Source organism: Danio rerio, chromosome 14 (assembly GCF_049306965.1).
Source record: "Danio rerio strain Tuebingen ecotype United States chromosome 14, GRCz12tu, whole genome shotgun sequence".
Taxonomy (NCBI): domain Eukaryota; kingdom Metazoa; phylum Chordata; class Actinopteri; order Cypriniformes; family Danionidae; genus Danio; species Danio rerio.
In genome coordinates, this window is record NC_133189.1 from 2,578,273 (window position 1) to 2,595,335 (window position 17,063).

At 37.8% G+C, this 17,063-nt stretch overlaps 5 protein-coding genes across 5 annotated transcripts in view; all 5 read right to left on the reverse strand.

The window, feature by feature from the left end:
- Nucleotides 1–5,697, reverse strand: part of pcdh2g6 (protocadherin 2 gamma 6) — a 199,722-nt gene extending 194,025 nt beyond the window's left edge. Inside the window, 1 exon segment of the mRNA NM_001024179.1 lies at nucleotides 4,590–5,697. Coding sequence (NP_001019350.1) covers nucleotides 4,590–5,566 — 977 coding nt within the window. The 5' untranslated portion in view covers nucleotides 5,567–5,697.
- Nucleotides 1–9,490, reverse strand: part of pcdh2g5 (protocadherin 2 gamma 5) — a 203,515-nt gene extending 194,025 nt beyond the window's left edge. The window contains 1 exon segment of the mRNA NM_001024178.1: nucleotides 7,031–9,490. Within this exon segment, the coding sequence (NP_001019349.1) occupies nucleotides 7,031–9,406 (2,376 nt within the window). The 5' untranslated portion in view covers nucleotides 9,407–9,490.
- pcdh2g1 (protocadherin 2 gamma 1) overlaps nucleotides 1–17,063 on the reverse strand; it is a 223,953-nt gene that overhangs the window by 194,025 nt on the left and 12,865 nt on the right.
- pcdh2g2 (protocadherin 2 gamma 2) overlaps nucleotides 1–17,063 on the reverse strand; it is a 219,546-nt gene that overhangs the window by 194,025 nt on the left and 8,458 nt on the right. The window contains 1 exon segment of the mRNA NM_001024175.1: nucleotides 4,590–5,389. Within this exon segment, the coding sequence (NP_001019346.1) occupies nucleotides 4,590–5,389 (800 nt within the window).
- pcdh2g3 (protocadherin 2 gamma 3) lies at nucleotides 10,879–13,292 on the reverse strand (the record flags this gene model as incomplete). Its single annotated transcript, NM_001024176.2, is given in 1 exon segment — nucleotides 10,879–13,292. A coding segment is annotated over 1 exon segment (2,376 nt), but the record flags the coding sequence as incomplete, so codon positions are not given.

Here is a 17,063-nt window from a genome sequence, read left to right on the forward strand (position 1 = left end):
TAAGAACTACATTCTCGCATGAAACACTATTAAAATTTCATTTCGTAACAAATTAAACGCAATATTTATAATATTAGCTGGGCTTTCTCATCCGCCATTACCATTTGCTTGTTGATGTGAAATGAATTCTGGGAGAAAAAAAAAATTAATTCTCAAAACACTTCAAACGAACTTTATTCTTATTGTCAAGGTCAGATATATGTAATAATTTCGCTGGTAAATTGAATAAAAAACAATGTTACTATATTGTAATCAATATCACGTTTGCACTGGTTCGGTTCAGCACTCGAGCGACTCTGAATCGTATTGAACCGTTTGCTCGGGAATTATTTGATCACACGTGTTCACAAGCACATTCAGCAGTATGCAATTAATGTATAATTAGTGTATAAATGCGTGTGGCCAAGCAGTATAACGAAATAGTAATGAATCATATACAAAAAAGAATCGGTTTTAGGCGGATTCAAATCTTTACTGTTCACTAAGGAGCCGATTCATAGAACCGAACGGACACGACTCGACCTGCTGGCAACGGCTCTCCTAATTTGAAATTCACCTGTCGTCTTTCATCCAGCGAATTCATCCTCGGTAAGTGTTTTAAAGTCAAATTCTGTCCGTTGAAGGATTGTTTTATATATATTTCTGTGTATTGTGTGTGTAATTTAAAAGAATTAACCAAGTGACATTAGTTGTAACGTTTCTTATGTTTTGTCACGCTGTCCGTTAACAAATGGTATTTTAAACAAGAAATAACAGACGCCAGGCGGTCATTGTAGTGTTTGCGAGGTATTAGATACAGTGAGTTTATCTTGAGTGAGTTTTTGACCATACGCTAAGTTATCTGAAAAACCATAACTTTAACTTATTATAACTGCATAAATGAATTCTCTATTTCAGCACAACACTGAGATGAAGGCGAAGTCACCATGAAAAGTTAAACGTTTACCGTTAAGGTAAGCTCTGGTCTTCACATAGTCATTATGACTAAGCTATCATTATGGTAAAATTTTTCAACTGTAAGTTAGTTATTTAAACTAAACTCATAATGAAATGAGTCTTAACTGTTTTATTAAATGGAGCTGAAAATTAAATGCAGTTGAATTATTTTAAGCTAAAGTTAATATTAACAAAATACATATTAATTGTATAATTCTCAATAATGTTAATGAGCTTGATGTATAGTGTGTCATTAATTGTACATTTAATTTTTGGTGTTCAGGTGTACCTGAGGTGAGTGTACGTTCTGAGTACACAGATATAAGCCAAAGTCATTATCACTATATATATATATATATATATATATATATATATATATATATATATATATATATATATATATATATATACATATATATATATATATATATATATACACATCCATCCTATTCTAAGAGAAATTGATGGGGTCAGGGAATGATTTGTGTACAAATGTATTTTAACCCCATACAGATTGGTATGGTTGTACCATAGATTTAGATTAATTAATGTTAAGTCTTATTTTACTCTTATTATATTTATCTGTTTTTCAGCTACAGTAATTGATGTTGAAAAACTGATGCAACCAATCACTCCTCACTTGATTATTCAAGGTAATTTTGATGTCTTCCTCATTTTGATTAGATTTTTAAATGTCAAGTTGTTCACAGATTTGTTGTGAGGAGTTTCATGTACAACCTCTTTTTCTTCTTCCAGCAGTTCCTAAGATAAAAAATCTGGTGTTAAAACAGCCACGGCTATGCTATTTGCCTACCAAGTGCTGAGTAAATATTAGACAAACATTTTTTTCTATAACTGTTGTCTTTGTGTTTATTAGCAATTTTACTGGGCATATGTGTTTTTTTTAAACAGCATGGAAACTGTAAGTTTAGTTCAATATGTTATTTTATGCTATTCATTTTTGTCTTAACATGGATTGCATGTTGAAACTATCGTTTTATAGTGGGAAAATGTAAAAGAGAATCACTGAATACAATGGCATAATGATTCTGCTTGTTCACAGAAGGTACTTGATTTAGTTTTCCTCAAGCGACACATCAGTTTTTATGACTATTGCTTGACACTTGAATTGAAGGGACAGTTCACCCAAAAATGAAAATAATAGCATCTTTGGCATCCTCCACTTGTTTCAAAATAGTTATATATTTATTTTGTTCCGTTGAACACAAACTCATATTTTTTAAAGAAATTTGGTTTAAATATGGATGTCAATAGTTACTGGTTACTAACATTCTTCAAAATATCTGCTTTAGTGTTTAACAGAAATTCAAACTAGTTTAAAACACGTGGAGTAAATAGTGGCAAAATAGTAAACTATTCCTTTAAATATTTTATTCTGAGACTTTTATTTATATGTGTCTTGTCTTTCGTCATATTGTCCTTCTAGCCCAGATTGTGATGGACCTGGAATGCGACACCAGTTACTCTTAAGACAAGAACCGAATAAAGCACAGATGTGGAGGGATTTGCAGCCAAACTAACTGGAGGGAAGGAACCTTTAGGTAAAAACACCTGCTTTATTTAGATCTGAAGTATTTTATTTGACAGAGAGATTTATTGTTTTAATTCTAATTTAAAGCAAACAAGGTTGAGCACCCCTGGTCTAAAAGCTCAAAAATGCTGTTTCCGTGATAAGGTTAAATGTAGTTTAGAAATAGATTCATTAGGATCAATGCTTTAAAGTAAACATTTTCTTCTCTCTGTAGACCAAACATGTTTACTATCCCTCACATTTTAATAAATTGTTTCTGTTTTTGTTTCTTACAGTGTGGGTGAACATACTACCTGGATGTCCAACAAAGGCTGCACCAGAGCTCATTTGATAGCACATATTCTGTCCTGTCTACATCTCTGATGACCTGGAAGTGCTTCGACATCAGTGAGTAATACATCTTTATATTGTCATGCATACAGGATTTCTGTAAGCTTAGCTTTAATGTTAGTTTGTAATCAGCAGTGACTGTTTTAAAAAATTAAGTATTTAAATTATTCTAAACGTTTTACTGATGCTGTGCACAGTAACGTTATGATGATTTAGTTTGAGGAAATGTCACTGGAGAGGTGTTCGTATAAAAAATAAATAAATAAATAAATAGTATGAAATGACTCGATAAAATGTTTATTTGTCTCGCTGACATGCCATCACTGCTGCATATTGAAATACAGTAATATGAATTGACAGCAGAATATTACCACAAACATTTCATGAAGTAGGCTAGACTGCTCTTTAGTTCTCTACTCAACTTTAACACATTTCCTCATGTCGCTGAGCCTCTCTGCAGATTTTGCCAAAAATGAATACTTAGTGATTACTTTGTTTTATGCAGACCATATATCAGTAACTTATCATTAGCATTATTTTTTAAAAAATCACCCACAGCTATCATGTTCTCTAACGCAATCTTGTCTGTAAGTTAGAAGTGGATTCATACGTGTTAAAAGCCTAAAAGTATTTAATTAACATTAGTCACGTTAAATTAGATCATTTTATTTATTTAATTTTAAATATGTAGCCTTTTAAAGTCAGAATGAACTGTGTTTACCCCTCTTAAATCCGTGGAAGCACTAGTAGTGTGATCATGGAATCAGATATTCGAGCTATACAGAGTCGGACATTAAGTTAAGATGAGACTTTATTTTTTACACACCTGTGTGGACACCTGACTAGCGATCTTCAAGAACAATGCCCGCTGATCTTTTCCCCATTAACGTTAGTGTAATTGTGAATTGACAACAAACTGTATTTCACCAACAAAAACAATTAAAAAACTGTTTTATATAACTGATATATATATATATATATATATATATATATATATATATATATATATATATATATATATAAACAGCAGTGCAGTGTTTCGTTTCTGAATGAATTAAATGGTTTGAGGGATGATTAGTTTTTACTTCAGTGATTGATTTTGCTTGTCATTTTTGCAGGATCATCATCATGTTGCTGCCCTTTTTCACTGTCCCTTTCCACATCATTTGGCCTTCATCATTTCCTGTCTTGTAGCAGTATTCTCACCTTTTTTAAAATTGTAATAATTTTTGATGCATTAATTGTTGACTGGTTTAAATGATCAATTGTTTATTAGTGTTCTGTTGCTCTGTTATATTGAATTATTGCTACTGTTTTAGCATGGTTTACACAATAAACCTTTATTGTGAAGTTAAAGTTTCAGTTTCTTTATTTTTCTTGTACGTCTTGAACAGTTAAAATAACACTTGTGCAATTTTTGAAATTTTTTTACCCGTTATAAAGTAGCACTATTAAATAAAATAAAATAACATTTGATAACTGTAAAATACTATACAGTAATAATGAAAGTAACATTAAAATACCGTAGTTCTTCATGGTAAAAATGTACAATAAAATACTGTTTTCAGTTTTGCAGTATGTGCACCACTACTGTAATTAGTGTTACAGTAAAAATCAACAACAGTAAAATGATGTATTACATTTTACAGTAAATGTAATACTAATGTAATTAGTATTACAGTAATGTTACTGTTTTATGAAATACAGCAGCTACTGGATAATTGTTGCCAGTAACTTACTGTTAATTTAACAAGAAATCGTTTACAGTGCAGTTATTTCAACAATTAATTTTGTGTCTGAGGAAAGACCAGAGCCATCCTTTCCCTCAATGAGCATTTCATACCTTAAAGCCACCTCAAAATCAATGGGGCCTTTAACTCTTACATCCCCACTGTATTGATCTAGAGAAAATAAGGTGTTTGCAGTTTTTGAAATACGACTAAACTCATACGTCACTTCTCCATTTTGTCCCTCGTCGGCATCAGTAGCGCTCACTGTCACCACTACAGTATCTACAGGGGAATTTTCAGGCAGACTGACTTTATAGACGGCCTGACTAAAGACTGGAGCATTATCATTAGCATCCAGCACAGTGACGTGTATGGCTACAGTACCTGATCTCGGTGGAGTCCCGCCGTCTACCGCAGTCAGAATTAAAGTCACCTCTTTCTGCTGCTCACGATCCAGCTCTTTGTCTAACACTAGTTCAATGTTTTTACCACCATCCACCTTTGTATTAACTGATAAAATAAAATTATCATTGCGTTCAATCGAATATCTTTGTACTCCATTCTGTCCTATATCTGCATCATGAGCCTCATTAACGCGGAACCGCGCGCCTTTCACAGCATTCTCACTAATCTCAAGCTTTATTGTCTCTTTAGGAAATGTAGGCGTGTTATCATTAACATCCAGTATTTGTATTTTAACACGATGCATCTCTAATGGATGTTCAAGGACTAATTCGAAATTAAGTTCACAGGAAAGCCCTTCATTACAAATCTCCTCTCTGTCGATTCTCTCCGCTACGGTCAGCTCTCCAGTGTTCAGATTAATATCACAATATCGATTAATATTACCTTCAGTATCAATGCGAGCTTTACGAGATGACAGTCTGTTCACATCAATTCCGAGATCCTTCGCTATATTTCCAATCACAGATCTGCGTTTCATCTCCTCCGGGAAAGAATAGCTCACGTCTCCATAAGCGCTGTGCGCCATCAGCACGAAGAACAAAAGACCAAACATCTCAGCAGCAATGCAGATCCTTTGATTATATTCAGATATATTTCAGGAATTAAACCCAGAAAAAAAAGAACAAACAAGCAAATCAATAAACAGAAAAATGCAAACAAAACGACTGATATACAGCCCGGTTACCGTCGACGAGTTTCTAGATTTAGGCGAGCTTGAAGCTCTGTGTGACGCAAATATCAGGGTGGAGAAATATTAAACACAAATCTGGATTTGCAGGTAAACAGCGACACTGTGAGCTGAAATGAGAAACTGCAAGACATTCGTTTATATGACAGGACTAGAACAAACTGACCCGATGCAGTTCGCTTTTTAACACATACACGCTTAATTGCTTATGCAAATAAAAGACAAAGCAAATGTCAGTAGCAACATTTTTTTACAGAGAGAAATATAAACACAGCAACAGCATATATGCTACTCAAAATAAAATTAAAAAACGAGTAAAATCCACAACAGCACAGTCACAATGTGTGAGAGCTAAATATCCAACTAAAAGTAAATGCAAATGCAGCACCATGGACAGCGAATGGACGAACCAGCTCCATGCTATTTACAGGAGTGTGTTTAAAATGACTTGCAAATAAAGAGTAAAAGAACTACGACAAACAATTTTTGAAAATCCATACTTGATAGTTAGACAAAGCAAAAATAAATGTGTTTGCACGAGCGTTGGCTATTATATTCCCAACAAATCAACTACAAATAAAAAAAGATCCTTAAAAATATAACTCCAAGCAACACTCCTCTTAAGCAAATTGCAATGCCTTTAAAACAGCATATAAATATGACAATTAAGAGAAAAGTACAACTAAGAAATATCAACACCATCACAAACTCATCCGAGAACAGCAGGATTGACAAAAGACAAATGAATAAACATGCTAAAAGTGGCTTGACTAAAGGGTTGGGTGAAAAGGGAGAGATCCCTACAGCTACTAACAGATAGTTAAATATATATCTACAGCTTTTAATGCAAAAGACCAGGTAATTACTGCACAATAACAATAAACCAACCATCAATGAGTAAATTACTGTTTATACCATTTTGTTTTGTTTTATTTTTGACATAGATCATATATATCTGTTTAACCGGAATAAACTAAAATTACAATATAGAATGTAGATCTACACCCTTATGTTATTGCTTGTGGTATTAGGTTTAACTTATAAAATGTTTAAACATGTTAAACTTTTTTATAAGTTAAATATAAAAAAAATAGATGTTGATTGTTGTTCATAATTTGTATTAAGTACATAAAAAGTAAATAAAGTGCGTAAATTACAATTAGGTTACTTTTATATCTTCATATCAAGCCTTAAAAAGGACAAAGTGATCGTATCCACTATAACACGTTTGAAAAGAGTCGTGTAATGTTCCAAAAAAAAAAAAAAGATCATTAAATACGTAAGAAAAAAAACACGTAGTTTCATTAAAAGTTTGAAATTAAGACTTACCTGAAAGGAATCATTAATTTCTGCGTCAAGTCCTTCCAGATCATCCACAGAGGACTGAGTCTTCCTCAGAGTCAGGTCAGCAGTCAGCGTGCCATCATTATAAGATCTGACGAACTTGAAGTCACTAGTGCGCGAGCCCGTGGTCAGGTATGCGTCATAATTGTAGGCGCTGCGGAGAGTTCCCGCGCCCTCCACCTCTGCGTAATTTGGAGGCAGATACGCGCTGGGAATGGCTACAGCTCCATCAAACAACAGTCTGGGCTTTCTCCTGCGACAAAACCTCACGGCCAGGATGATGATGATGAAGGTCAGGAAGAAAGTGGAGACGGACACCAGCGCGATGATCAAATAAAACGTCAGTTTGGAGCTGCTCTCGTCATGAGACATGTCTTTCAGTTCTGGCACTTCAGCCAAGTTATCTGATACAAGTAAATACAGTGCGCACGTGGCTGAGAGAGAGGGCTGTCCGTTATCTCTGACTGACACAATAAGGTTCTGCTTCATGCTGTCAGATTCAGAAATGTCCCGCTGCGTCCTGATCTCTCCGCTGTGGACACCGATAGTGAAAAGTCCCGGATCAGTCGCTTTAATGATGTGATACGAGAGCCACGCGTTCTGCCCGGAATCCGCGTCCACGGCGATCACTTTGGAGACCAGGGAGCGGGCCTGCGCAGCTTTGGGCACCATCTCGGTCATGAAGGAGTTTCCCTCCGGAGAGGGGTATAATATCTGAGGAGAGTTGTCATTCTCATCCGATATGAAGACACTCACGGTCACGTTACTGCTCAGAGGAGGAGACCCGTTGTCTCTGGCTAACACGAGCACTTTGAAACTTTTCATCTGCTCGTAATCAAACGACCTGACGGCATGAATGACCCCGGTGTCTCCGTTAATGGATAAAAAGGAGGACACCGGTGCGCCATTGACATCAGAGGACAACAGAGAATAAACTACAGTGCCATTCTGTCTCCAGTCCGGGTCTGTAGCTGATACTGAACAAATAGAGGAGCCTGCTTTGTTATTTTCTTGCACATGAGCTCTGTAATTCTGCTGCTGAAATACAGGTGGATTATCATTGACGTCAGCTACAGTCAAGTGAATATTCTTAGTGGAAGATAAAGGCGGAGAGCCCTCATCAGTAGCAGTAATTGTGATATTATATTCAGAGAGCAGCTCGCGGTCTAATTCACCTGTGGTCACCAGAGAATAGTAATTTTTGATTGAAGGCACGAGTTTAAATGGGACGTTTTGCTGAATGGAGCAGCGCACCTGTCCGTTATTCTCAGAGTCTCTGTCCTGCACATTAATGATGCCAACCTCTGTACCGGGTAACGCGCTCTCAGGTACAGGGCTGGTCAGAGATTTAAGAATTACTATCGGTGCGTTATCATTGATGTCAATAATATCTATTAATACAGTGGAATAACTTGATAACCCCTGACCATCTTTAGCTTGAATAGGAAGCTCTATTGTTTTCTCCTTTTCATAATCAACGGACCCTGTTAGTTTAATCACACCAGACACTGAGTCGATGACAAATAATTGCATGACTTTTTGTGACAAATGACTAAACTCATAGGTCACTTCTCCATTTTGCCCCTCGTCAGCATCAGTAGCGCTCACTGTCACCACTACAGTATCTACAGGGGAATTTTCAGGCAGACTGACTTTATAGACGGCCTGACTAAAGACTGGAGCATTATCATTAGCATCCAGCACAGTGACGTGTATGGCTACAGTACCTGATCTCGGTGGAGTCCCGCCGTCTACCGCAGTCAGAATTAAAGTCACCTCTTTCTGCCGCTCACGATCCAGCTCTTTATTCAGCACGAGCTCGCCATGTTTTCTTCCATTTGGACGCGTCAATACATTAAGAAGAAAGTGGTCATTGTTCTGAAGTGTATATGTCTGCACTGAATTCATACCAATATCCGCATCGTGCGCCTCGTCTAATAAATAACGAGATCCTTTATCTGCTGACTCTCCTATTTCGAATTTATTAACGGTTTTTTTAAACAGTGGTGAATTATCATTTATATCCTCAATATTGAGAATAAAATTGTGCAATTCTAAGGGATTTTCCAGAACAAGCTCCTGTTTAATAACACAAGAAGCTTTATTTTCACAAATCTCCTCTCTGTCGATTCTCTCCGCTACGGTCAGCTCTCCAGTATTCAAATTAATCGCACAATATTGTATTCTGTTATTATCAGTATCAATGCGCGCCTTACGTGATGATAGTTTTTTCACATCCAGTCCGAGATCCTTCGCTATATTTCCAATCACAGATCCGCGTTTCATCTCCTCCGGAAAAGAATAGCTCACGTCTCCATAAGCGCTGTGCGCCATCAGCACGAAGAACAAAAGACCAAACATCTCAGCAGCGTTTGCGACCGTTTGCAATGATTCAGAAATCTATCAGGTTGGATTCTAAAAAAGCCAAACACTTGGCATGGAAAAGAAAAGAAATATACGAACGAATATAAAAGGATTCTACTCAATAGCTGGCATATTGTTCCACCACCGTCGATGACGTTCTAGAATTGGAGCTTCTGTATATGACATCAGAAGCAGGGTGGAGAAATGCGAGTATGTGGTTTTACAGGCGAACAGCGACACTTTGAGTTGAAATTAGAAACTGCATGGGGTTTAGAACTGTGAGTGGAGAATGTCACAATAACACACAAATAAGCGGTGCTGTAGCCAACTTTTATGAAATATATACTTATTTTACAATGCAAATATAAAACACACCTAAATCCAGCAGCAACACTGTCTATAGAGAGAGATAAAGAGCAATATAATGTATTCAAGAGAAAAACAATCGCATTTAGGGAAAGAATGCTACAATGTGCAGAAGCAAAACATCCAAACACCAAAAGCAAAAGACATTGCAGCACCACGGACAGCTACCGGCAAAAAACCTGAGCCATTCGGTTTAAATTCGTTAGCAGATGCTTTATACAAAAGGATTTACAACAAGGGGATACAACTGTAATACTTTAAAGATGCAAGACTTTGAGACAGATTAGAAAAAAAATGCAACAACTGTGTGCATGCTCCTGCACTTTGGTAATTCCATTTCTAATCACAAAAAGATCGACATTGCCAATGAGGTTAAAATTACGTTTAAAAAAATCACTCAACAAAATACTATGGAAATGTAATACACTAATAAATGCAATAGGCTACAAATTAAAATAAATCTACTGTGTGAAATATCCAAAAACAAATAAAGGCTTAATAATAATTATAATAGAAAAATAATAAGTACACAACCTTACTTTGGATAAAGTAGTAAAAAAAAAAAAAAAGCTTAACTAATACATTTAGCAATAATAATATATAAATAAATAAATAAATAAATAAATAAATAAATAAATAAATAAATAAATTAATTAATTAATTAATTAATTTAAAAATAAATAAATAAATAAATAAATAAATAAATAAATAAATAAATAAATAAATCAATAAATAAATAAATAAATAAAAGTATTATGCGGCACGTGTCTTTGTAAAATTCTGACTTATTGTTGATAAACAACATATAAAAGCTCTAAATTCAAAAGAGCACAAGTTGACAGGAGAAAAAGTTAAAATAATAAATGAACCAAAACACTAAAAAAAAGAAAGTGAAATAAAGTTGTGCATAACAATTGCACTTGCATGACTTAAAAAGAGAGACCACTTTACAAAATTATTGCTATAAATTCAGAATATCCTTACCAAAATTAACATGTGATAGGGAACATGTACCATGCCAAGAAAATTAAGAGAGAGCAAGTAAACGACAAATAATAAAAGATCCCAATCTACCTAACTATTTTTTAATTGTGTAGTCCTACCTGAAAAGAATCGATCATTTCTGCGTCGAGTCCTTCCAGATCATCCACAGAGGACTGAGTCTTTCTCAGAGTCAGGTCAGCAGTCAGCGTGCCATCATTATAAGATCTGACGAACTTGAAGTCACTAGTGCGCGAGCCCGTGGTCAGGTATGCGTCATAATTGTAGGCGCTGCGGAGAGTTCCCGCGCCCTCCACTTCTGCGTAATTTGGAGGCAGATACGCGCTGGGAATGGCTACAGCTCCATCAAACAACAGTCTGGGCTTTCTCCTGCGACAAAACCTCACGGCCAGGATGATGATGATGAAGGTCAGGAAGAAAGTGGAGACGGACACCAGCGCGATGATCAAATAAAACGTCAGTTTGGAGCTGCTCTCGTCATGAGACATGTCTTTCAGTTCTGGCACTTCAGCCAAGTTATCTGATACAAGTAAATACAGTGCGCACGTGGCTGAGAGAGAGGGCTGTCCGTTATCTCTGACTGACACAATAAGGTTCTGCTTCATGCTGTCAGATTCAGAAATGTCCCGCTGCGTCCTGATCTCTCCGCTGTGGACACCGATAGTGAAAAGTCCCGGATCAGTCGCTTTAATGATGTGATACGAGAGCCACGCGTTCTGCCCGGAATCCGCGTCCACGGCGATCACCTTGGAGACCAGGGAGCGCGCCTGCGCAGCTTTGGGCACCATCTCGGTCATGAAGGAGTTTCCCTCCGGAGAGGGGTATAATATCTGAGGAGAGTTGTCATTCTCATCCGATATGAAGACACTCACGGTCACGTTACTGCTCAGAGGAGGAGACCCGTTGTCTCTGGCTAACACGAGCACTTTGAAACTTTTCATCTGCTCGTAATCAAACGACCTGACGGCATGAATGACCCCGGTGTCTCCGTTAATGGATAAAAAGGAGGACACCGGTGCGCCATTGACATCAGAGGACAACAGAGAATAAACTACAGTGCCATTCTGTCTCCAGTCCGGGTCTGTAGCTGATACTGAACAAATAGAGGAGCCTGCTTTGTTATTTTCTTGCACATGAGCTCTGTAATTCTGCTGCTGAAATACAGGTGGATTATCATTGACGTCAGCTACAGTCAAGTGAATATTCTTAGTGGAAGATAAAGGCGGAGAGCCCTCATCAGTAGCAGTAATTGTAATATTATATTCAGAGAGCAGCTCGCGGTCTAATTCACCTGTGGTCACCAGAGAATAGTAATTTTTGATTGAAGGCACGAGTTTAAATGGGACGTTTTGCTGAATGGAGCAGCGCACCTGTCCGTTATTCTCAGAGTCTCTGTCCTGCACATTAATGATGCCAACCTCTGTACCGGGTAACGCGCTCTCAGGAACTGGACTACGCAAAGATTTCAAACGTATCTCAGGAGCATTGTCATTAACATCTGAGAGATTTATTACAACTTTTGCGTCACTAGACAAACCAAATACATCTTTGCCTTCAACTCGTAATTCGTAAACTGCTTCATCTTCAAAATCAAGTGCACCTGCAATGCGAACATCACCTGTATTTTTATCCAGTGAAAACATCTTTTTAGCTTTGTCAGAGATCCGACTGAATGCATAAGTCACTTCTCCATTTTGTCCCTCGTCAGCATCAGTAGCGCTCACTGTCACCACTACAGTATCTACAGGGGAATTTTCAGGCAGACTGACTTTATAGACGGCCTGACTAAAGACTGGAGCATTATCATTAGCATCCAGCACAGTGACGTGTATGGCTACAGTACCTGATCTCGGTGGAGTCCCGCCGTCTACCGCAGTCAGAATTAAAGTCACCTCTTTCTGCTGCTCACGGTCCAGCTCTTTCTCTAGCAGTAATTCTACATTCTTTTCCCCGTGCACATCTGAATTTATAGCCAGCTGAAAATTGTCATTCTTCTGTAGACTGTATCTCTGCACTGCATTCTGTCCTACATCAGCATCATGCGCCGCATTTAGACGATAACGAGTCCCTCGGATGGCAGACTCGCTAATTTCAAATGTAATCAAATCATTTGAGAAAACAGGCGAGTTGTCGTTAATATCCTGAATTTGCAGTGAAACGCGGTGCAGCTCTAATGGATCTTCCAGCATGAACTCAAATTTTAAAACACATGAAGCCCTGTCGCCACAAATCTCCTCTCTGTCGATTCTCTCCGCTACGGTCAGCTCTCCAGTATTCAGATTAATGTCACAATATCGTTTTCTGTTACCTTCTGTATCAATGCGAGCCTTACGAAAGGAAAGTCTGTTCACATCTAGCCCGAGATCCTTCGCTATATTCCCAATCACAGATCCGCGTTTCATCTCCTCCGGGAAAGAATAGCTCACGTCTCCATAAGCGCTGTGCGCCATCAGCACGAAGAACAAAAGACCAAACATCTCAGCAGCAACACAGAACCGTTGAAACGCCCAAGACATTATCATACGCAGCAACTCATAAGCAAACGTGCAATAATATTTATAAACAAAATAAATGTAAATTTCTAGAATTAGAAATAAATTGAAGCCAGCCACGCGTCGACGACTTTCAGAGAGAAGAGCTCAAAGCCCGGTGTATGACATCACAAGCAGGGTGGAGAAAGGCATACAGATGGACATGCATGGTTTTACGGGTGAAGAGCGACACTTGGAGTTGAAATAAAAGACTGCATTACAATTCTGTTTCTGATAGATATACACTAAATACTATTTTGGGAAACAAGAAAGTCCAGAAGTGTTATTTGAACAGTGTGGATAAATAAAACACATATACGATACTAAAACAGTGATATGAAGACCGAATTATAGAAGTAAAATTACTGAAATTAAAGGGTTCATGCCAGTGCAGCACCATGGGCAGCAACATGAGAACTGCTCTGCTATTTGTTCCTATAAAAAGGATGTTCAAAAGTCCTGAAATAGGTATTTGGCTCATTTTAAAAGCCATGTTTCACATAAAGGATCATTAGATAAATGCAAAACTGCAAAAAACAATATTTTGTTATGTACTGGTTGACAAAAAAAAATCTGAATCAATTGGAGACAAACTGAGTTCAGACAACAAGATAACATGCTTTAAAAACAATTTGTAAACTGAAAGTGTTCAATTTCCGAATTTTAAATGCCACAAACAATCTAAAAACAACTATTAGAAACACCAAATATATGTCACGCAAGTATATATGAGCTGTGGAAATATACACTCTTTAAACTGAGCCTCAGGAATGTTCGTGCGCCTAAACCGCTTTAACGAGCCTCATAACCTCATTATATTAAAGTGCCCGTCGTCAGCAAAGACAATTAGTCAAATTATAAATGTACTTTTGTAGCGTAAACTCAGGGTAAACGAAACAAATGTTAATACTATTAAAAAAGATTTCATGTCCACGTAAAGTCCTTCAAGATCATAATTGCACAATTTTCAGAAATGAATAAGAAACAATAGCATTACTAAAACATTTTAAATATTTCAACTTAATAAGATCAGTTAACGAATTCCAAAGGAAAGCAAGCTTATTTAAGATCATATGTTCGGTAAAAATATGATATACATCCGTAATGTGAGGAATCCTAACCGATATTAAACGATGTAAAGCAAATAGGTAATAGTCCTTTTTGATTAACGTATACTTATGAATTAAGCAGCGATTAGTACCATAACCTTGTTATTTTTTTATTCCACATAAAATGTAACACGAAAAACAACCAGTTCAAGTCCCAAAAATTTGTGAATAAAAGGATAGAGAATCTCACCAACATTGCGCAAGGCACTGGTATTCACACATTTACATGAGCTACTTCCATGATCTTAAAAGAAAACAAATAACATTTATGGAATAAATGCTTTTAAATCAGGAACAATGCGACTACGGGTAAGCAATACACATGTTCAGCTGTAATTTCTCATGGTTTGGAATCGATACAATAACTTAAATTCCGTGTAATAATGAAAACGTCAACACTAGAACAGAACTTGAAAGTCCAAAAATTAGAAATTGCGTAAAGTACTTATGACACGTGAACCTTTATACAAAAACATAGATATTAATGATGTCAACAAAAAAAAATACTTTGTTTGATTTTAAAATAAAATCTATTAAAAAAAACTATTACTGTAAAACATTTTGTAGTCCTACCTGAAATGATTCATTAATTTCTGCATCGAGTCCTTCCAGATCATCCACAGAGGACTGAGTCTTCCTCAGAGTCAGGTCAGCAGTCAGCGTGCCATCATTATAAGATCTGACGAACTTGAAGTCACTAGTGCGCGAGCCCGTGGTCAGGTATGCGTCATAATTGTAGGCGCTGCGGAGAGTTCCCGCGCCCTCCACCTCTGCGTAATTTGGAGGCAGATACGCGCTGGGAATGGCTACAGCTCCATCAAACAACAGTCTGGGCTTTCTCCTGCGACAAAACCTCACGGCCAGGATGATGATGATGAAGGTCAGGAAGAAAGTGGAGACGGACACCAGCGCGATGATCAAATAAAACGTCAGTTTGGAGCTGCTCTCGTCATGAGACATGTCTTTCAGTTCTGGCACTTCAGCCAAGTTATCTGATACAAGTAAATACAGTGCGCACGTGGCTGAGAGAGAGGGCTGTCCGTTATCTCTGACTGACACAATAAGGTTCTGCTTTATGCTGTCAGATTCAGAAATGTCCCGCTGCGTCCTGATCTCTCCGCTGTGGACACCGATAGTGAAAAGTCCCGGATCAGTCGCTTTAATGATGTGATACGAGAGCCACGCGTTCTGCCCGGAATCCGCGTCCACGGCGATCACCTTGGAGACCAGGGAGCGCGCCTGCGCAGCTTTGGGCACCATCTCGGTCATGAAGGAGTTTCCCTCCGGAGAGGGGAATAATATCTGAGGAGAGTTGTCATTCTCATCCGATATGAAGACACTCACGGTCACGTTACTGCTCAGAGGAGGAGACCCGTTGTCTCTGGCTAACACGAGCACTTTGAAACTTTTCATCTGCTCGTAATCAAACGACCTGACGGCATGAATGACCCCGGTGTCTCCGTTAATGGATAAAAAGGAGGACACCGGTGCGCCATTGACATCAGAGGACAACAGAGAATAAACTACAGTGCCATTCTGTCTCCAGTCCGGGTCTGTAGCTGATACTGAACAAATAGAGGAGCCTGCTTTGTTATTTTCTTGCACATGAGCTCTGTAATTCTGCTGCTGAAATACAGGTGGATTATCATTGACGTCAGCTACAGTCAAGTGAATATTCTTAGTGGAAGATAAAGGCGGAGAGCCCTCATCAGTAGCAGTAATTGTAATATTATATTCAGAGAGCAGCTCGCGGTCTAATTCACCTGTGGTCACCAGAGAATAGTAATTTTTGATTGAAGGCACGAGTTTAAATGGGACGTTTTGCTGAATGGAGCAGCGCACCTGTCCGTTATTCTCAGAGTCTCTGTCCTGCACATTAATGATGCCAACCTCTGTACCGGGTAACGCGCTCTCAGGAACTGGACTATTCAGAGATTTAAGAATTACTATCGGTGCGTTATCATTGATGTCAACAATATCTATTAATACAGTGGAATAACTCGATAACCCCTGACCATCTTTAGCTTGAATAGGAAGCTCTATTGTTTTCTCCTTTTCATAATCAACAGGCCCTGTTAGTTTAATCACACCAGACACTGAATCGATGACAAATAATTGAATTACTTTTTGAGATAAATGGCCAAATGCATACGTCACTTCTCCATTTTGTCCCTCGTCTGCATCAGTAGCGCTCACTGTCACCACTACAGTATCTACAGGGGAATTTTCAGGCAGACTGACTTTATAGACGGCCTGACTAAAGACTGGAGCATTATCATTAGCATCCAGCACAGTGACGTGTATGGCTACAGTACCTGATCTCGGTGGAGTCCCGCCGTCTACCGCAGTCAGAATTAAAGTCACCTCTTTCTGCTGCTCACGATCCAGCTCTTTATTTAGCACGAGTTCGCCATATTTTCTTCCATTAGGACGCGTCAATACATTAAGAAGGAAATTCTCGTTATTCTGAAGAGTATATGACTGCACTGAATTCAGGCCAATATCCGCATCGTGCGCCTCCTCTAAAAGATAACGGGAACCTTTAACTGCTGACTCCTGAATTTCGAATTTAATTATACCTTCTTTGAAAAGCGGTGAATTATCATTTATGTCTTCAATATTGAGAATAAAATTGTGTAATTCTAA